At 41.3% G+C, this 22,594-nt stretch overlaps 1 protein-coding gene across 1 annotated transcript in view; it reads right to left on the minus strand.

Moving 5' to 3' along the window:
* Positions 1 to 17,096, minus strand: part of ppp1r12a (protein phosphatase 1, regulatory subunit 12A) — a 48,253-nt gene extending 31,157 nt beyond the window's left edge. The window contains exon 1 of the mRNA XM_079582480.1: positions 16,738 to 17,096. Within this exon, the coding sequence (XP_079438606.1) occupies positions 16,738 to 16,974 (237 nt within the window). The 5' untranslated portion in view covers positions 16,975 to 17,096. The remainder of the gene's footprint in view (positions 1 to 16,737) is intronic.
* Positions 17,097 to 22,594: the final 5,498 nt, after the last annotated feature.

Below are 22,594 nucleotides of genomic sequence, written 5' to 3' on the forward strand. Positions count from 1 at the left end.
TTTTGTATGATCAGTCTTCTAAATAGCACTGAGACAAATTTGATAATCGGTTTCTGCTAGTTTTGATCTCCACTCAAGCATGCCCGGAACTTCCATGACCTCAGTTTCTCTCTTTAAAGCCCATTTGGATGCCATGTCAGCCATTTCATTTCCATACACACCCACGTGAGATGGAACTAACAGAAATGCCACACTCCCCCCACCTCTCTCAATTCTATACAGGAAAGACAACAATTCTGCTATAAGGTCAGGCCTGACATTCGCCCCATCACTCTCCAAAGATTCCAAGACAGGTGCTGAATCAGAACTCGGTCTTTTCTTGTTTAGTGTTCTCTGCCCATTGCAAATCAGTACAGCTATCAGTCCACAGAGACATCAGGAAGTCTTTCATAATGCAACATATCATACTTTGGAACATAAAAAGCAAATCCAGTCTTTCCGGTCTTGGGATCCATCAGTATATATTTGCACAAATCCCTCCCACCTGCAACCCAAAGCCTGATTCATCAACCCAAAGTAGCTGAAGCCAACCTTAGCAAGACTCATCACTGACATGTGACTCCCGGGATTCTGCACGTAACTCCGCCCACATCTGCAGTTCCAAAATAACTGCTGATGAGGGTCGAGCCGGTCGGACCATTGTGGGAAGCGAGGGGGGGAAGCAGGGACACTGAAAACCATCATGCCATGCGGTCGTGCAGCCGACTTCTCCACACTCGCCTGATGCTGTGAGGATGTAATACTGAAAGCCTACACTTTAAAAGCCTCGGGGGAGCCGAAAAACATCACACTGAAAATTGGTCACAAGTTTGTACACCTTCTATATATTTTACGTCGTAGACTTTTGCTTATTTCGGAAACATAAGAGATTAAGAGTTTTGTCTTTCAAACAAGCTCCCTCTGAAGTAGCACTAAACATGCATGTCCTGAATAAATCAACCCCATGTCCTTCATACAGCGCCCCCTTGCTGTCACAGTTAAAACACTGGCCCGTTTAGAAGCATCATAAACATGATTAAAGACAACACATTTGAAAAAATAATATGAGCGGGGCACGTCGGCATCGGCCAATCAAAAAAGAAGTGAAAGGCAGGACAAAAACAAACAACGACACAATAAAGATTAAGTGTGCAGCCCTAGTCGACAAAATGCACAAACTTGTATTGCTAAGATGGGCTTGTGGCAGTTCTATACTTTACTTTGGGCTAATATTTCATATTAAAAACAGATATATCTGAGATTTACAGATTGAGTTTGAATTTTTTACTGTGAAATGCTTTAGATAAATTAAACATTGAGGAGAGATGTGAGGACAGGAGTCTTCCTTCCTACTCAAGTGAGAAGGAACGCTCCGCTGCATCAACAGCAGCTGAAGTCTGCGGCTCTGTGTCTTGGTGAGGTGCTGACTTTGCCTTCTAGGTCAGACTTTTAAAGGCTTCAAGTTGTTTCATCCACAAATACCATGGTTCCACATTGAAACAGCCTATGCGTGAGTCTGACAGCCAGTCCACTGACAGAAACTCTGGTGAAAGAGACACACGCAGAAGATCCAAAGTGGAAGTGTTACGTAAGGCGCAGCAGCATATGGACCCGCAGTGTCTTCCTCCGCTTCATTGTGGCCTTTTCTGGGCAAATAAGACGAGGAGCTACATGTAACATGCAACCGATCCTTCACTACACTGTACAGTGCTAAAGTTGAAGAAATGAAACGGGCTACTAGGAAGAACCTGGCAGCCGCATTTCACAATAAAGCACATGTGCTTATGTTTATAATGACAGGGAACCAGAGACAAGTGGCCCACGGAGATGTCGGACAAGTTTTTGTCAGCACCATACCACGCCCCCCTTTTAGACTAATGGCTGCTTTTTGGTAGACCAAGGATTTCTTTGAGCAGGGGCAGCCCTCATAGAAACACAGTGACGCAGATCAGGCAAAGTTTACCTTTTTTACAGCAGAGGCAGCGACAAAGAAACCTGCCACTGTGGAAATCAGCAGTGGATGAGTGAGGCGAGTGCTTCACTCACATTGAGTATTCACAATTTATTTAAGCAATTTATTAGTATAGGACAGTGCATAACCAACAGAACAACTGTATAATATATCAGAATTAGTCAGAAGGCTTGTTTTCATCTATACTCCTTTGCCAGATGTACTATAATAACAAATGTGTAACTAGAGGCTATTTGATAAAAATAAAACTTTAATAAAATATCGGCCTATATGCACTATAGGTTATCCACCATGTGCTCCTTTCATTTCAGAACTGGACCCCATAAAATCAAGCCCTAGTTTATACAGGTATCCCTAATATTTATGATGGGAAGTAGTAGATTTTACAGAATAAATGGATGTTAAACTAAACACTTCTTCTGAACAGAATCATGAGACAAGAATTTAGCAACAAACAAAACTTTAGTGAAAGTCCCAAAGGATGACTACGTGTTCAGAGCCACTCTCTGCGTCGTCAATATTAAGGCTCATATGTCTCGGTTAGAAATGCAAATAGGAGCTTATCAGCATTTCCTCAATTTTAACTTCATGTTTAAGAAACACCACAGGCAAACAAGGCAATATTCAGATGTTCACATTGTACATTGTGTATATAAAAAGCGCGCTCTGTCCATGAACTCGCTCTTACCTCCTCCCTCTCTCTCTCCTTCATACATTTTCCAAGTAAATGCGCTCTCTCTGAACACAATGTGAACATGCATCATGTGGGAACCATCACGGCAGTTTAGTTGCCATGAAGAAGTGCACAGAGAAAGCGAAAGCTGTCATGATGGCAAATTTGAAGTTTAATATATTCAGGCAGGAAATTATCATTTCCTGAATTATTGACTAGATACTGCTCAAAAAGTGCACATTCATATCTTAAAATACCACACAAGCTGCAATAAACATGCAATATAACGCAACCCAATTTGCTTCAAATAAAAATCCAAGTTTTACAAAGACAAAATTTGGAGAAAATGCTAATAAATGTACAAATGATAAATATTGTCAGTTTATTGTTCACCTCAACAATAAACTTGACTGGCCCTGTACAAGAAAGGCCAAAGTCGCCTCCACCTTCTGAGGAGACTGAGGTCCTTCGGGGTGAGCAGGCCTCTGCTCAGGACTTTTTATGACTCTGTGGTCGCCTCTGCTCTTCACTGCGCTGCCGTGTGCTCACTGTGCTGGGCCCCGGGCAGCACAGAGCGGGACAAGACCAGACTGAACAAGCTGGTCAGGAGGGCCAGCTCCATCCTGGGCTGCCCCCTGGACTCTGTGGAGGAGGTGAGGGACAGGAGGGTATTAGCCAAGCTCACCTCCATCATGGACAACACCTCCCACCCACTGCACCGGACTGTAGAGGAGCTGAGCAGCTCCTTCCGAGCCACTGCTGTCAGACTGTACAACGCGACTGAGAAGTAACTCATGTGCAATAACTCCTATGCAAAACCACATGCAATAACCTCTGTATAAGAACCACTTCATCAACCACCTGCACCATGACTGTAAACTTTGCACAACCAATGTTGACTTTGATATTTTCATTTTGCTCTAATTTTTATATACTGTATATAATTTTCCCTTTGAAAGTTTTTATATCCATTGTAAATAAGATATCTCGGTTACGAGTTCTGTCTATTTTGCATCCCCTGAGTGTTTCTCGAGAGCTGAAGAAAGAAATGAATTTCTCCATTATGAGATCAATAAAGACCTTGAAAATGTACAGGTTTATCTGTTATGCATTGAATGATAAGTCGATATACTAGTGAAAGCATGTGTGGTAGTAGTGGAGCTTTGGGGGTCGCACCAGTCACAGACAGAACACAGAGCTGCATTTGTAGTTTAATGACAGCTTGACGGATAAATTGCAAAACAATAAAAGTAACAGTGATACTTGTCTGTCACCAAATTGCACAGTAATTTGTTTTGCAGGAAACAAAGCTTTTTCCAATAATCTTCTCTTATGTTACTCTTCTCTGTTCTTCCTTATAATGATCAATGAGTCATGCTTGAATTATGCTGCGTTAATGTTTTTTATTGAATCACAAAACAGAGCAGTACATTCTTTTACATGTTCAAGATGAAAACGAGGAACCCCCAAGAATAGTATCAATTTGGACACTATGGTCAAGATGACACCGCCATCTATGTATTTATAAAATGACATAGAAAAACCTGGACTCTCTTTACCGCTTCGTCACTAATGGCCCTTTTTACACTCACGATTGCGACCTCTAACAGGTGGGCTGGCCTTCTCGCCACACTGGTTTCTTTTCACCTATAAAGCAGGCCTTGGCAAGACACCCACTACCTGACATCACTCCTCCATCTGACTCAGAACAGCTGCAGCTCCAGATTAAGTCAGCTCATTATGTTCACTCCCCATTACCTTTGGCCATACCTTTGCAGCAGCAGACGACTGGGACACACTACAGAACAGCATCAGACTTCTCTGATGACAACGTCTATGTTCAAACTCAAACTCCAGCAAATTATGATTGACATATCCAAGGCTCTAAAAGCCACCAAAGCCCCTGACAATTTAGTTTTTACATATTAATATTGTTTTGCACCATTTCATTACACATTTCTTTAAGTTTACATTAGGGTTGAAAATTCAAACAATATTTGGTGGTTTTGATAAAGTCAAAGAAATATTAGTCACAAATGCAAAATGAGGATGACACAAGGGTTAACTCAAGACCAATTTTAAAAAATAAACATCGTCTAGACAATGACAAATGGAGATCCCAATAAACAAATCAGTAATCATTAATTTGTGCAGAAACTGGAAAGTAACTTTTTATACTCCGGAAGTTTGGACAGGCGTCCGTCTAACGTCATTGTTAATGAGCCAGAACTGTAGAAATACAGTATTTGCGTGACAGGGGAATCACAGTCTAAAAGCATCTCAGTTTATCATATTGGGTCATGCTGTAAGGCCATAGTAGAGTCATGAGCCGATCCTGTCAGATCTCTGAAGCTAAGCAGGGAAGGGCCTGATTGGTACATGGATGAGATTCTTTGGGAACACCTTGAAGCCTGGGTGAATGTAGCATGTGTGAGTGAGTGAGTGGTTGGTGGTGGTCGGAGGGGCGGATGGTGCAGACAGGTAGCCTCGCTTCCGTCAGTCTACCCCAGGGCAGCTGTAGCTACAAAAGTAGCTTATCATCACCAATGTAAAGCGTCTTTGAGTGTCCAGAAAAGTGCTATATAAAACCAATGCATTATAACTATTATTATAACTATTGTTATAACTATTATTATAACTATTACTATAACTATAACTATTACTGTAACTATTACTATGACTATTACTATAACTATTATTATTATTATTACATCATAAATAATAGGCTAATCGCAACACATTCACTTAAGCTAAAGTGGCTAGTGTTAGCGCTGCTAGTGCTAATACTTATACTTACTTATACTCTACCCGAGGAGGGTCTGGTCATTAAACATCATTACTGTTAGTAAAGACTTACTTTTGAAGTGTTTCCATGTCGCCTTTAGAGCAGAGTCAGACTCTGGAAGAATCGAGTCAAACAGCTACAATCGGGAGCCTGAACTACATCTTTTTATATATGCATATTAAGTAGCCATGTGAGCTTCCGATTACAGCTGTTTGACTCGATTCTACCAAAGTTTTGACAAAATCTTCTACTCTAAAAGAGATATGGAAGCACTGCAAAGGTAACTCTTTCCTAACAACAATGATGTTTTAGCAGGTGCAGACCCTCCTCAGTGAATATATAAGCCATTGTGAACGTTAGCACTAGCCGCCGCTTTAGCATTAGCAAATGTGTTGCGATAAGCCTATTTATTCATTATGGACTCATGACTGTACTACAGCGATTGTATGGCCTTACAGCCTGCCCCAATATGATAAATTGAGATGCTTTTAGACGGTCACTCCATTGTCAAGCAAATATTTGTACAGTTCTGACTCATTCACCCCTGTCCCAACAATAGAAATAAAAAGATCCCAACACACTTTTGATTCGGGCTTGCTGCGCATGCGCAAAGTGAACGCGTATTTTGTAAATGAGGAATTATTTAGCTTGATTTTATATACCATGAAAAAAACTGCAGTAGATAAAATTGAGGTGAAAAAAGGCACAAAGTGACACATCACACAACAAGAAACTGTTCCATTACAAAACTCAAGATGATTTCCTTTTCAGAGGCTAAGCAAGAGCAGCGCCAGTGACTGTTTCTGTGTTCAGTCTGTTATGCAACTCCCACTGAGTCTGCACATGCAAATCCACCAACACAAGAGCAACAACCTTCTCCGAGTAGTTGTCATGGAGATTATGTTCGAGTCCCGGCTATAATATGGAGTAATGTCAGCAGTCTAGAGGCTTTTGTAACAGACAATTTTGACAAGAGCAGAGAGCAGTTACCTATTGCCAACCTACCAATTGCCTTTGTGCAACGCAGTGTGCATCAGTCAGCTGGGCCCTGTGTGATGAGAGGCCGGCTACTGAGAGAATGTCTGAGGGGAGGGTTTTAGTGACAGCTGAGGAATGTGTGCTCGGTCTCTCTTTGCCATGGTTTCCGACAAATGTCATGTGGAGAATGCATAGGCTACGACAACAGGATTTGGAATGTTACCCTCTGAGACAAGTTTAGCCATCGGGATCTCCACTTGTCTAGAGACTGTTTGACTTTGTATACCCACACTTTTGTCTGCTACTATCCAGGCTTATTTTGTGGTGATTCAGGAAATACAAAGCTTGTTTTAGCCATAGTTACCATCACTCATCAACTTGACAAAATAACAGGGGCTTTATAGCATTTTCTGGAAATAAAATGATGTTATTTTTAATGCAATAGTGGAACATAAGCAAATAGCAAATATACAAGCAAAAAGTGCACATTTGATGCACTTTTACTTTACTTTGGTAGATTTTAAGAAGAATACTTTTTACTTTTACTACATTTAAAAACCTGTATCTGTACTATTGCACTACATTATTTAACTGCATTAAGTAAAAGTAGTAATGTGCGTGTGAGCCTTTTGACACTTCCCTCGCAAAAGTCTCGCTAAAGATTCAGAGCTTCAAAGCCGTTTCCTTCAGTGTGAACACTGACCTCTAGTGAACAAACGTACTTATTGCACTTCTCATAAACACGACTGAAGCAGCAACACAATTAAACCGATGTGTCCAATATTGATATACTAATGTTAATGATATTGATATTTGAATGATCAGACCAATGGCCATTTTCTTTGTAATGCGGTTCTGTCCTCCTCCACCTGCTGCTCTGCTGGTTCTAGGCAGGACATCAGTGCGCTATCTTTTTTATTTCATTCAGCCAGAGCTAATTTAGCTGTTTGCTATAGACTGCGCTCCTTACGTTTCTCTTGGCCCTGCGCAAAAAACTTGCACCATATGAACACGGTTAAATGGGAAAACGGGGGTAATGTAGCACATTTTTGCCACTTACACGGACCAGAAACATCAGTGGTTTAGCGCCTCGCCACTCAAAGCTGTCAAACCAAGGCAACAGAGTGAAACACTCTCAGGCAATGAGACTCGCACTGAACCATGACTTGCAGAGTGAAGCACTTTTCAAGACAGCAGGACTTTAGTCACGTGACCAGCTGTCGTGAAACAAGGCCTTTCCCAGTACTTTGAAGCAATCTGCACAAGAACAATCAGTTATTTTTGCCCATCACTAAGAAAAAGCCTTTTGAATCATGGGCTGCATGCACCCATTTTAGCTGTGCGAGACGAGCAGTGGATGAATGCTGCGATAAAGCAATTCTGATCAGAAACATTACAATAATACAGTCAGCAGTCAGACTCATCTATGAAAAAGAAAGAGTGCAGTTCTTCACAAAAAAATAAAAGTTAATTTAATTTACTTCCAAAAGTTTTCAAATCATGTGTTGACTACTTTCAATTTTTAACTTTTCATATCAAAGTGGACACTTTTACTTAGTATACTTTTACAAAGAATTGTAATACATTTTTTAAGCAACTACTTATGTAAACAATTTGAGTACTTCTTCCAGCACTGTTTTAATGAGACACAAAAAGACAACAAACCTGTAGTCTAAATGTGAGATTACGGCAGGCCAGCACAACAAAGTCCAGACTCTGAGTCATACCCAAACATAGCATCATCTGCTTGAACCCAGTGAGGGGGGACTTATGCCAGTGGCATCAATAGGCGTTTTCCCACCGCAGGAACGTATTGCTGTTCTTGGTGCGTTTAAAGTACCAGCCCCCTTTTAATCGCTTTCCGACAGGGCAGAGCTGGGGTACTGGGCTGCTTTAGGAGGAACGTTTTCAGCTCCTACCCTGGGGGTAGTACTTGTGATGTGGTTACGTTACAAGATACGCACAAGGAAAGTAGCCTACATGAAAATTGCTGCATTTGGCAGTTATTTTTAATTTATTTAAACCACACAACCCAGCCTCTAATTTCAAGCCTGTTAGACTCACCCGCTTTAATCTTGGATGTGTGGAGCTCTTTGTATTGTTTGTATCATGAAATGAAGCAATATAACTCAAATTCTTGCTCCATTATGAATTTTCCATAATATATAGCGCAATCTAGATACTTTCGGATACATGCTACAAAGCTTGTTTTGGTAAAAGTAGCTGCAGGTTAGTGTGTACAGAGGTACGCATGGCACTGATATCATTGAGCCCCTGTCCTGACTCCTGCGGCTGCTGTGCAGTGCGAACACGAACAGAGGGGACGGGGAGGGTTCAGAGATGGTGAATAATGGTGCACAGGACACTTGTGAGATCCCAAGAGATGGCCAAAATGCACACATGTGACAAATATGACAACAATGCCAATGATCTGCCAAATGCCTTATAATGAATGCAAATACTACGCTGCGATCAACACTACACTGCAAATTGTAGTTCACATATTTCGATTTAACTAAATGTTTTTGTCATTTGCGTTAAGACTTTTGTGTGTAGCTGTGGATATTAGTGGTTAAACCTCACGGTTATCAATAAATTAAGATATGCAATCTTAAGCACACAGGTACCATGAGTACCAAAACCGATGTGCCATGAGCCTTACAAGATCAGACATGTTGAACATGAGTGTAGTGGCTATTTGTCCTTAAACTTAAATCAAAAAACAAAAGGTCCAATTTCTCAAATGGCCACTGAGGCTGCGTCGTGACTTTGGGTTTACGCAGGGTAAGAGGTACCAAAATCAAAATGTCCATGCGGAAAAATGCGTTTGAGGAGGTTTATTCACAACAGTAAGCAAGCTCACAGACATATTTCTGCTGCCTCTCTGTAGCTGGTAAAAAACCATATGCCCTCGCAGCCTGAGGTCCCTCCCACCTTGACCCACTTATGTAATCAACGAAAGCAACAGTGACCAATAAACAACGACGTAAATAATTATCTAAATTAGCGGAAATAACAAAGAAGAAATAATATGCATAAATGCAAAATAAGCAAATTAACTTTAGCAAGAAAGAAAATAAATTAGGCTATAACTTAACTTAAGCCTAAAATAAACAAAAGTACAAAATAGCTCCAACAACCCAGCCCCTAATTGTGACGGAACCTTTCCCACAATTAACTTTAGCATTACAACAAGAGCTATTTTCTAAATGTAGCCTAAGCTAGAGTCTTTGCATCTTCACTTTCTCCATGCCTGAAAGAAACAAATAGCTGGAAGACAGAGATAGGAGAGAGAATGAGCTACATAGTCATTTGTTGGCCTCCAAGAGGAGACAGAGCTTGGTTATCGGTCTGTCCAGAACACTGGTCTTCGTCTGGACCTTCACAGAGCGGACCAGTCCTCTTGAGTCAGCTGTGGTGCTCAGAACTCTTCCCATCATCCATGAGCCTCTTGGAGCTGCGGCATCAGCGATTAGGACAATATCTCCTGAGTAGAAGTTCCTTTTTTCCTTTGTCCATTTTTGCCTTTCTTGCATTACAAGCAAATACTCTGATGTACTGCACTTGCCTCCATCTCCTCTTGATGTACAGGTCAGATTTTTCAAACAGGCCTGGTGGCAGAATGGGTTTGCCTTTTAACAGGAGAATGTGGTTCGGAGTGAGTGCTTCCAAGTCATTGGGATCTTCTGAGACCTTCGTGATTGGCCGGTCATTGAGTATTGCCTCTACCTCACAAAAAAGTGTCTGCAGGCCTTCCTCGTCCAGCATTTGTTGTCCGACAACAGAGGTAAGTACATTGCGCACAGAGCGAATCAAACGCTCCCAAACTCCACCTTGGTGAGAGGCCGCTGGGGTGTTGAAACTCCACTTCACTCCTTCCTGCACAAAAATCCTTTCAATTTTAGAGTGGTTTAAAGCAGCTAGAGCCTGCCTCAGCTCCTTCTTTGCACCAACAAAATTTGTGCCGTTATCTGACCTTATACTTGTCACAGGTCCCCTTCTGCAGATAAATCTTCGCACAGCATTGATGCAGGAGTCGAGGGAGTGCGCCACCTCCAGGTGTATTGCGCGGCTGCTCAGACAGGTGAATATCACTCCATATCGCTTCAGCACAGTTCTCCCTTTCTTCAGTTCCAGTGGTCCGAAATAGTCCACTCCCACATCTGTAAACGGTGCTTTATCAGGCACAACTCTTTCCTCAGGTAAGTCTGACATTTTCTGTTCTCCAAGTTTTCCTCTGTACCTTCTGCACACTGTACATTGTGAGAGAATCTTCCTGGTCGCAGAATTGGCATTTATGATCCAATACTTCTGCCTCAATCTGTACAGCATGTGGTTGCGTCCAGCATGTCCAAGTTGGTGATGAATGTGACGTAATATAAGCTGGGAAACATGCAGATCCTTTGACAAAATCACAGGATGTTTTACCTCCAACGGCAGGGCAGATTTAGACAGGCGCCCACCAACTCTGAGGATGCCATCTTTAATGAAAGGATCGAGACGATACAGAGGGCTGTCTTTGGATACAGTCTTTGAATCACGTTTTAGTGAGGAAATTTCACTGCTGAATCTTTGATTTTGTACAAACTGAATTATTGCCCTTTCAGCTTCCTCCAAACGTTCTGGTGTCAAGCTGGATTTTCCAAGTGTGGCTTTGAATTTTTTAAGCTCATTTTGGACATTTTCATTCTGCTTGACCACATATTCCTTTCTCTTTCGGCTCAAAAGTAAAAGTTTTTCTTTCAGCTCCAACATCCAGGCCACCGATGTTTTAAGCTTTCTCCAGGATGAGAAATAGTGAATGAGTCGACAAATAGGATTGTCACTGTGTGTTGTAATAACATTCACTTTAAGTTCCTTTTTCACCTCTGGATCATCAGATTGGATGGATGAGGAGTCCAAGTCAAGTTTTGGCCATTCGGTGGAAGGCAAGTGCAAAAAGTCTGGTCCCTTTAGCCATTTCCCTTTTCCAAACTCCTGAGCTCTTAGTCCTCGAGATGCTTCATCTTCAGGATTGTCTTTGGTAATTCTCTCCCGGCTTTGGAGTCTTTGTAATGCAATGCAGTGATTACTTAGTAAAACAGGATCTTCAACTCTGAAAGGTAAGTCAATGCAATAATGTCCATTGTTAAGCACTGTTGTATCCTTTACAATTTTCATGAATTTAATGTCCTCTCTTGACATCTCAAGTTGTTCATCAAATGTTCTTTCATTAAAGTCATGATTGTACTGCTGCATCAACATATTTTCCAAGTGCTCCACAGATATGTGATTAGCAGTTACAACAGTGCATCCTGATTTGACACCAGCACCTCCAGAGTCTCCAGCACGAAGAGGCCCGTTTATGACCCAGCCAACTCTGGTCCTCACTGCATACGGTCCACCACCTTGACTGTTTATTAGTTCCCATGGCTCCAAAACTTTGGGAGAGTCAGTTCCAATGAGCAAGTCCACATCTGCATCCACTTCACGTAGCCTAATGCTGCTCAGATACGGCCATTTGGCAACATCATCTTGACATGGCACATTGACTTTAGACACAGGCATTGTTGTTTGTGTCAAAACAGATGGCAGCTCAATAAAGTCCTCATTGTCAAGACCAGACACCTCCAAACCGGTTATTACAGTGGTATTAATGGTTTTAGTTTGTCCCATTGTCCTCAATAGTACATTACAGTTTTTGCCTGATACTCCCAACCTTTCAGCCAGACTTGCAGTGCAGAAGGTACCAGAGCTTCCAGGGTCCAGGAAAGCATAAGTGTGTACAGCTTTGTTGCTTTTCTGACTTTTCACCTGCACAGCCACGATGGAGAAAACAGCAGTGTCCTCTTCACCAGCCCCAATATGACCACACGTCTGCTGCTGCTCTGGTACAGTGCTCACAGTTCCTTTAGAGGTTATCCTGGTAGAATCCTCTTTCTCCACATGCAGGACAGATGGGTGTTTCCTGTGACACACTTCACAATCCAAGCGACTCCTACAGTCTTTGCTTGTGTGTCCATACTTCAAGCACCCAAAACAAACACCTTTCTCCTTTAGAAAGTTAATTTTGTCCTGTTGCGTCTTCCTTTTAAACTGAAAGCACTTTTCCAGAGTGTGGTTGGTGAGATGGCAAAACAGACATTTGAGCTGGTTACTGTGAGCAGAGTTTTCCTTTTCTTTATGTTCATCATTTATTGCATTAATGCTGGTGGCAAAGGTATCACTTTTCCTCTTCTGCTTAACTTGAGTAAACACCTTTGTGTGGCTGGCTGAAGAAACATCATTAATATTTCCAAACAGCGGGTCTGACACAATTTTGACTTGTTTTTCAATAAAATTGACAAGATCAACAAACACAGCTCTGCTTCCTGTTTGCTCCAGTATGTCACATGCCACATTTCTCCACTTATCCCTCAGCTTGTATGGGAGTTTCATTAGGATTGTCCTGAGGTTAGCTGGCATGTCCAACTCCTTCATATACTTTATATGATGTACTATGTTGGAGCAACCTCTGAGGAACAAAGCAAATGACTGCAAAGCAGCTACATCCTCAGGTTTTATTGAGGGCCAGTTGACGATTTTGTCCATATAAGCAGAGGAGATTTTGTGTTCACTGCCAAAATGTTCCATCAAAAGTGTCTTTGCTCTTTGATAACCAGGTTCAGAGGGGAGATGCTGACAACTTCTTACAATGTCTCTTGGCGGACCCCTTGTGTATTGTTCTAGGAAGTACAAACAATCACTGAAATTTTGAGTTTTATCTTCAATACAATTTTCGAAGGCTCTGAGAAAAGATTTAAAATGGAGAGGGTCACCATCAAATACAGGTATGTTTCTCATAGGCAGAGCTGAGGCTGTGTTTTGTTGGACCAACAGGGCAGTAATTTCATTTTGACGCTGCATGATGTTCAAAATGTCTGGAGTGTTGGTTGATTGAATATTGTCATGAGCATTTTGCAAAAACAGTGATTGAGTACTTTGTCTTTGGGGAACATGAATGACATTTGGTATGGGTGGTTTTATTACATGTTTGGGTTTGACACTGGCAGAGACAGAATTTAATGAGCGCATGAGGGGAGGTTCAGAGCTCTTGATAGGCACAAAACGTTCAGCATTTGGATTTAGTCCATATGTTCCTTGAGTTTCTGACCTTTCCAAATAAGAATTCATGCCATCTGATGCTTTAGAGGCACATTTTGACACCTTTGAGCCACACTTTGAGTTTATTTCCAGAACCTCCAATCTTGCATTTTGCGCCTTTAATTCTGCCTCCAGAGCAAGTTGTTCCTTTTCTCTTCTTAAATGTTCCCGTTTCCTTCTTAATTCCTCTTGTTCAAGTTTTACTTGTTCCTCCTGTGCCTCCAACATGTGCTTCTGCGTTAGAGCAGCAATGCGCTCCTGTAATGCTGCCTTTTCTGCTTGCACTAATATTTTTGCAGACGCACTTGATGAAGCCTTTGACACTTTAGAGACAGTTTTTGAGCGCGCAACAGAACCTTTATTGGATACACTGTCCCCAGGCCCTATATCAGCTTGATTTTCAGGAGGCTTGATTGGAAGTTCATATGAATGGCCTGCATTTGACAACCAACCCTTGGCATCATCAACAAAGTTTGAAAAAACATTTTCCTTTTGTTCAAAATATTTATTTTGTTTTTCCTTTTCATCCTGAGGTAAGTCCAGTGACACAAACGACAAATGATGTTGTTTAGCTTCATCAACACATGTTATCATTTTATCCAAAAGAGACTTGACTGCATCAATATTGTCTGCAGAATGCATCAATTGATCCATTTGACTCATGTAGGACTTGGCTTGTTTGTATTTCTTAGATCTTTTTTCCTGACACGTTTGTATGAAAAACATCATTCCTTTAACGGTGTAACTTGTGCGCCTTTTAGTGGAAAGCGCCGTGTCACTAGTGACTTTGGATGCAACGTCAGACATTGTACGTTTTTATTGACGTTGTTGGCCAGAGTTATTTGCAAAGAGGCTGGGACACGTACCATGCAGAACTGTTGCTTGATGGTTGCGATGGTTGCTTTTGCACACGGAGTTGGTGCGCGCCGTTGTCGTTGAGTGGGGCCGTGAGTCAGCTGTTGAGGCTTTGGGCCTGTGCGAATCCAAATTGCGACAATATGGCTCATCCACGCGTACATGCAGCTCCAGTGCTCCAGTGGCGTCCCCGTTCCACGATGCGGCGTCCGGCGAAGTTTTACACAGACGGATGGGTCGGATTGTGATGTTTGTGTCCAGCCCGCGCCGCCTCCACCGCTCGGCCCAGCCTTTGTCCTGGTTCCAGCGTCCAGGTGCGTAATCCAGGCTTTCCAGGGGTAATCCAGCAAAATAGTCCAGTTTCCAGGTAAAGGCAGGTTTTTTACTTAATGTAGTGGCTATTTGTCCTTAAACTTAAATCAAAAAACAAAAGGTCCAATTTCTCAAATGGCCACTGAGGCTGCGTCGTGACTTTGGGTTTACGCAGGGTAAGAGGTACCAAAATCAAAATGTCCATGCGGAAAAATGCGTTTGAGGAGGTTTATTCACAACAGTAAGCAAGCTCACAGACATATTTCTGCTGCCTCTCTGTAGCTGGTAAAAAACCATATGCCCTCGCAGCCTGAGGTCCCTCCCACCTTGACCCACTTATGTAATCAACGAAAGCAACAGTGACCAATAAACAACGACGTAAATAATTATCTAAATTAGCGGAAATAACAAAGAAGAAATAATATGCATAAATGCAAAATAAGCAAATTAACTTTAGCAAGAAAGAAAATAAATTAGGCTATAACTTAACTTAAGCCTAAAATAAACAAAAGTACAAAATAGCTCCAACAATGAGTAAATAGGTGACCTCATAGGAGATCTTCACCATCTAGGTGGCCTCATAATAATAATAATAATAATAATAATAATAATAATAATAATATTTATTCTAGCAGTGATTACTATTATTGACTTTTTCTGGAAAAAGACAAAATTGCCATTGCCTGAGGCTGAACTCCAGTCACTGTAATCAATGCACTCAATTCAGCAGATGAATCGTGTTTTATGACAGATTGTGCACGAAATAAAATATCAGTGCTGTACAAGAGGTGTTGAAGGTATTCTCACACACTAAAACTACACAGTCAAGTATACAATATAGCTACTATCCCAACAAGTAGCCACGAATCATGTTATGTTGTTATATTACTTTCTGCACATTTGGACAGTCGCTTAACTTAACGTTATGTTACATCTTCGCTACAACGTTATACATTGATAATGAAGAAGAACTTTATTTGCTATTGGTCGCATAATCTGCAACACATGTTGGACAGTAAAGCAAAAGTTAAGAGCTGAAGTAGAATGACAGTAGTTTTAACTTATGGTCATGCTAGGGGCCGACAAAAAAAATGTCGTCGTTAGCGGCTACACAGCTAGAATGCTACTGTAGATATCTTGGACAAACTACAAACTCAACTATCACTATTGCCGACCAAAAGCATACAAAATCAGAAACTCATGCACTATACGTGTAAATATGTTAGCTGTCAAATATTTACAAGTCAACAATTGGGCTTTTTTTGCTCTAGAAAGCCTAGCTTAACACTTAGCTAACGTTAGCATGTTAGCGACATTAGCTCATATTTCACATAGCTAACATGAAGGACCTCCTATAACGCAATGCTATGTTGTCGTGGACAGCCCCTCGAGTTTTCCCCTAAAGCTGAAAATGCAAGACTTAACGTTACGTCGCCTACATAATGTAACTAAGTGAAAATGCCGCGAAAGCAATAACATTTGCAAGCAACCGAGTGACCATTTAGGATTGGCCACAAAAGCGAATTCAACTCGTTAGCCCGACTGAAGCCATGATTGTGGAAAACATTTTTGTCTCGAAAAGGAACTAAAGCTTAGGCCACATATACACCTTGTTAGTGGCATTGCCGGACACCGATTCCAAACGGGTTTTGATCAAAACAACACAGGGGACCTGAAAGGTTGATCTAGACATCTGGAATTTACAGCACTACAGGGGGAGATGGAACTGCAGCAGCAGCACTTTAACTGTACTCAGCACTGGCTATGGCACAAGCTAGTACTAAGACATAAAGTATCCAGGAAGGCAAACATTTTCGTTCATTGTTTTGGCTCAGTTTCGCCACAAATGACAGAAGGCTAATCACTTGATCCGCGATGAGAAAGAAAGAAGTTGCCCGTGTGAGTGTTTGCAGTATCGTATTGGACGGTTTTGCTCAGTAGGTAAACAACAGGATGAGAATGGCTTGGCTTCCATTTGACAGGTGTTTCAGGACAAGCAGACATTTGTGCCGAGTGGCCCCTTTCAAGTGTCTTGTACATTCCCTGAAGTTGAGCACATACCTGATGGAGGGCGGTAAGGCCATCTACATTGGCGTAGTTTATGTCAGCGCCCCGGTCCAGCAAACGGAGCACCTCCTCGGTATCGCCGCTTGAGCAGGCAGCCAGGAACACAGCGCCATCATCGAACTTCACCTTCGTCTTCTTTTTTTTTAGAACAGGAGGCTCCAAATCTGTCTCCGAGCCTAACCATCGTTTTAACTGCTCATTCCTCTTCTGCTTGGCGTCCGCCATCTTCATCCCCCTCCTGTCTCGGGGTTCTTATCTTTTTCCGAGAGAGGATATACTTTATAGTGCCACTATCCCACAGCGCACTGGGGCGTGGGAAGGGAGGGCAGGCGAGGAGGAGGTAACTGCGAGCGAAAGGCAGAGGGCGTCTGGATAGTTGTTTCCAAACCGCGCGAGAACTGCAAGCGACCCAGCAGCTGCAGCATAACGTCACCATCAGCAGATGAGTGGACAGCAGTGGGGGGGGGGTGGGGTCGGGGGGGAAGAAAGTGAGCAAAGTAACAAATCCAGTGGCTTCAGTAATGGGGTCCGGTACTGTAGAGGCCCCCCAAAGGTGGTCCACAAAACTCGTAAAATAAACGTTAATTTAATCAATTTAAAGGAACAGGCCGACGTTTTTAAATACTGAGATATGTTCTTACCTGAGCTTAGCCGAGTTGATACGTACCTGTCTGGTCTTTGTGCGTGCCCTCAGTCATGCAAAACGACTAAAGATGTTGTTAGCGTTTGGCCTCTCCCAATGTATTCCTATAGCTCCAAACGTTGTGAAGTTAGAAGCGACCAAGCTCTTCCACGGGCACATACAAAGACCAGACAGGTATGTCTCAACTCGTCTAAGCTCAGGTAAGAACATATCACAGTATGGAAAAACAGTGGCCTGTTCTTTTAACATATGAGGAAATGGCTGCCATGCACCAAATGAGACACGGGTAGTTCAGACTTACCAGTTATTCAATTATGCAAAGTAACCAGTCCACCTCTCTGTGTGGCTTCAACATCTAAAGAACACATAACTATTTATATTTGGTCACTGATATGATAGATTTGATTCCGGTCACAAGTACAGAAATACTTTACAAATAATTAATTATAATACAAATAACTCCAGATAAGATTAAATTGGAAATTTGTCCTCTGCATTTGATCTATTCTTCAATGCCACATGGGGCTATCTGTGCAGTGCAGCACATGAATGTCCATATCTAGATTTTTGTCTGGTCTCTTTGATGCTCCAGGATCAGGGAAGGTTTGTTTGGAAGGTTTTCACTGCTAACACCAGAAAACTGACAAATCAATTGGTCCTGGAGCCTCCTAGAGACCAGTGTGATAGAAGGTAAAGGCGCCGTGCTGACCACTCATACAGCCGCTCGATCACTACATGGTCAAATACATGCAAATATCACCTTTTTTTTCAACATTAAGAAAGTTCCATAATGCACCTTTAACACCTAAAACCATAGCGCCATAAAGCAGAATATTATGAAGAAGCTGGATGTCACCTACGAGTACATTGTGATCAAACTGTATATGTATCATACTGTATATCAGTTTTCAGGACGGGAGAAAAGACTGCTGGTGGTGGGAAGCTCCGATGGGAAAGTGGGACAGTCCACTGAGCCCTTCACTGGAGAGCTCCATAAAAGGTCTGAATAGATGATGTCGTGCACTTTCGTCTTCCCCCTGATGTTTTCCTCTGTTAGTGCAGTGGTGAGGCCCCGAAGTCTGCTTAGAGACAGGCTATGGATAAACCCATCATGCATATCTAAGAAAAACTGATGACTTCATTCTGCTGAATTAAGCCTTTTATATACCGTAATTGGTATTCAACAATGTAATAACTATCAATTGTAGCTTCTGAAACATACTACCTTTGAATGGAACTACGAAATAGCAGTTGTATAAAGAAACCAATGCAACAGGTAAATCATTATCTTTTGCACAAGCATCTCTTTGGATTAAAAAACAAAAAGGTTTCTACATAGATCTCAAAATCTTGATCAATAATTTCACAAAGAATTGGCGAAACATATTTAAAGAATATCCTAGGCACTGAAAAAAAAAAGGATCATTTAAACTTTTTTTGGAAGGTTGTTGGGCTAGACTATTGAACTTTTGTCTCACAATATTTTAGCCTTAGCACCATTTGTCAAAAGATTGCTCATCACACATTATAGGCATGTACCAATCTTGGCTTCTTTTTTTTTTTTTTAGAGCTGGTTGTGCACATGTGATTGATATTGATATATATTGGCTTGGAACATTTACATATAATATTTTACATAATCAGCAGAAGCAATTTCTCTCAAAGGCTTTTTGAATCTAAAAAAAAATATTGTCTTTGTTGGTTTTCAGAGAAATTATGGAGGCAGAGGCTGCGAGGTCACCCAGTGAGTTCTTTAAATCATGACAGTCTGTAGTGTCCAGTAAGTAATCACTTCTGTTCTACTTGTTCTTTTTGGCTACTAGGCAACAATAGCCCCAGATGAATCGGACAATAACGTTAAGATATTGTAATACTATTTTGTGAAACGTAAACTTTATCTCTTTATGTGTTTGGCTTTGGCTAATGCTAAACCGCTACAGATTGTACATAAATCACTATATGACTAATTGAAATGACCTATACAATCAAAAGAGCTGGGCTGAGAACTTTGCACACAACAGCATTTATTTTCTTTGTTTGGTAGAGACAGTTTATATTCATGCCGCACCAGATCGCACTCTCTCCTTCATTCTGGCCTATTGTACATGTTTCTTGTGGTAAGGGAAACCTTAGCACCAATGCAGGTACGCAGAGAACATACAAACTCCACACAGAAAGACCCCATCCGGGCCAGGGGATCAAACCAGGGACCTTCTTGCAATGAGAGCACTAACTGCTGCATCACTGTGCCACCAATTTGCCCAGTGGGTTTGTCTTTTGTAGTCACTCAAATCAGGCCCTTTAGGCTCAAGTGATTCGCAGTAGCTTCTGCTCTAGCCTACAGATCTAGATTAGGCCTATAATTAGCCATCTTCCAGAAGGAAACAAGGTCGCTCTGACAGCCTTGTCGTATTGGGTTGTTACTACTTCACTATTGTGGCATACACTGTGGTTACTCTTCAGACATACCTAAGATACCACAACCTGTGACATCTTTTACTTTTGTTAGCTAAAATCCGGCATCCATTGTTATTTGGCGCACAAGACAATCAAGTAAGTGATAGCTGCAGTTTCTCTGATGAAGTAAAAGTAGCTGGTCTGTTTCTGCTCTGTGTCTAAAGCCCATCTGTCGTCTGCATACAACTCACCTCACAAACAGTCCCAGTCACCCATAAGGACCATGATACACGCTGCCCTTTTGTCATTATACACCGTCGATTAGCTGACATCTTTATTGTGAAGGTTTTACTTGTCTATGTGTTCTGTTGCATCCTGTTTCATTGTTTTTATTGTTTTATTTAATTTATTGAATTCTAAATAAGACAAATAAGTAAGACACTTCAACCACCAACCGGAGTTGTTATGTTGGCACTTGACAGGTTTGGAACTTCTGAGCTTTGTTTTTCTTGTTAGATTTATGCTAACGATTGTAGCACCTCCGACAAACTCTGTGCTGTGATGGTGGAAGCAGTTATTGTGGATTGTAGCACATGTAATTGTACAGTAGTTTGTTTGTTTGTTTGTTATTAACATCCCCATTAGCCAATGAGAATGTCTAGTCTTCGTGGGGTCCATTTTGTTAAATCACATTTTCATACAATGACCTCAGATCACATTCTAAAATATATGGGTAGTATATATACATCTATAAATCAACATAAATACACCATTACAACATGATTTAATTTGTTGTAGTGTGTCAACAGAGTCTTTTTTTAAAAATGTTAATGTCTGCAATGTTAGAAATGTCGTTAGGAAGAAAGCTCCAGGATTTAATTCCTCTGAACATAACAACCTGCTGTCCAGTCTGAGTGTTACACGATGGAAGAGTAAAATTACCATTTACTGCGTGCCTCATGTCTTGTGTCAAACGTATGTATGGAACAACTGGATATAAGCACATCATATAAAACCTTAAGGAGTTTTAACACAAGAATCTCTTGAAAGCAGCAAAGAAAGGCAAAATATAGTGTCTTCTTCACCAATGTGGTGAAGAATAGACCACATTGGTGCATGCTTTGAATATTTGTATATTTTGAGCACTTTAGCGCAAGTTAAATAAAAGTTATCTTGGAACAATTGGAACATACATATTTTAAAAGCAAAAACTTAACGCGTTACTATTTTGAACTATTCTGTTTGTGTAAGCTTTCATTCATAGTGTGTGCAGTAAAGCATTAGTGCAGTAAAGCTTCACGGATGGGAGGGAAAACATCCAAAACCTACACAACCAAGTACAGTTGACAGCTTAAGAACCTTTGTCTGCTATTATTTTTATTCAGGGCAAACCTGTCAAGTGAAATTTTATAAAAACCTGTGTAAACATAGTAAGTTGTGTATGCCAGTCCTGTGTTTTCCATCTTCTTTTTTGGGTAAAACAAAATGCTACATAACCACTGCAGGCGGAAGCCAAGAACACCCGAACTGGCACGTTTTTCCAAGCAGGCTTTTCTTTAAATTCTGGATAAAAAAGACAATCTATATGTTACATAAGTGAGGTTAAGGAGTATTATCCAGAGGCCCCAACTTCAAGGCCAGATGGGAGTTGATGAAGCATGGGACAGCTGCAAGGACTATTGCTATGTGGCAAATGCGTGCTGAAATAGCCAAATTAATGGAAGGGGCTCGAGTTCAGACCAGGGTTCAATAGGCTCAATCAGGCTACATTTTAGTACAACCAGCTTTATTACTGTAATAGCAGACATCAATATTTACTGCTGCCATGGCACACAGATGAAAGGGGTTGGTATCTAACTGCATTTCCTTTAGTAGTGTTTTGCATTGTCATTTGGGCTATTGAATATTATAGTTTATCAATATGTAAGTTAGATTGACAATGCCTTGAGTAAACTAGACCAGTGATTATCAAACTTAAGTCTAAAATTTAACTTAAGTAAAGTGTTTTTTATTTTTTTTCTGATTATGGACACTACTTTGTTTAGTCCAGAGCTGGTGGTACTTGTATGGTCATAATTGGTATTTGGCGTGAAAGAGTTTGAGAACCACTAAACTAGACAACTAAGCATTACATTAACACTATTAATATCTGAAACAGTGTGAAAATGTAAAGTTGTGTTTATTACAAATGCCTCAATGTAATTTGAATCTATAGGCTTCAGCAAAACTTTGATGCATTTCGGTATGCAAGGTGGTAAAGCAAGAGCTATTTATGGTTCAGGCTTTATGGATATAAAAGGTAAGATCTGCTACCTAAAATGATACGTCTCTTGTCTTGGAGATTCATCGCCGCCTCTCGAGGTAGACATCTTTTGTACTTCACAAGCTCAAACATCTCTTTCCCCGTTACCAAGACAACCAAGCTTGTGTACACCTCACAAAACCTGTTAACCGCCTACTGGGTTTAACAGATCTTCTTTTTGCTGCACAGGGAAACTTAAATTACCTGCAACACGTTTTCAACCAGTGCAAGACCTATTATGGTCAAATAAGATGCGGCTGCCGGCCCGGGAACAGCATCTCCTCCCCTGTAAATCTGAGAGCGTTGTCTCCTGCTCAGAGTGCTGTGACAAGACAAGGTCGAGGGGTCATGCCTTCAGGTGATGTGTTTCCATAAGGCTGTGGAAAGGAAATGCACATATAAGGTCCGGTCTTTATTTATTACCAACTGTTTAACTGGATGACTACATGCTCTTGCACTTCTGCGAGCACTGCAGATCCTCCAGTGGTAGACAGACCTCTGACTACCAT

The sequence above is a fragment of the Gobius niger genome (assembly GCF_951799975.1).
Source record: "Gobius niger genome assembly, chromosome: 2".
NCBI classification, from domain to species: Eukaryota; Metazoa; Chordata; class Actinopteri; order Gobiiformes; family Gobiidae; genus Gobius; species Gobius niger.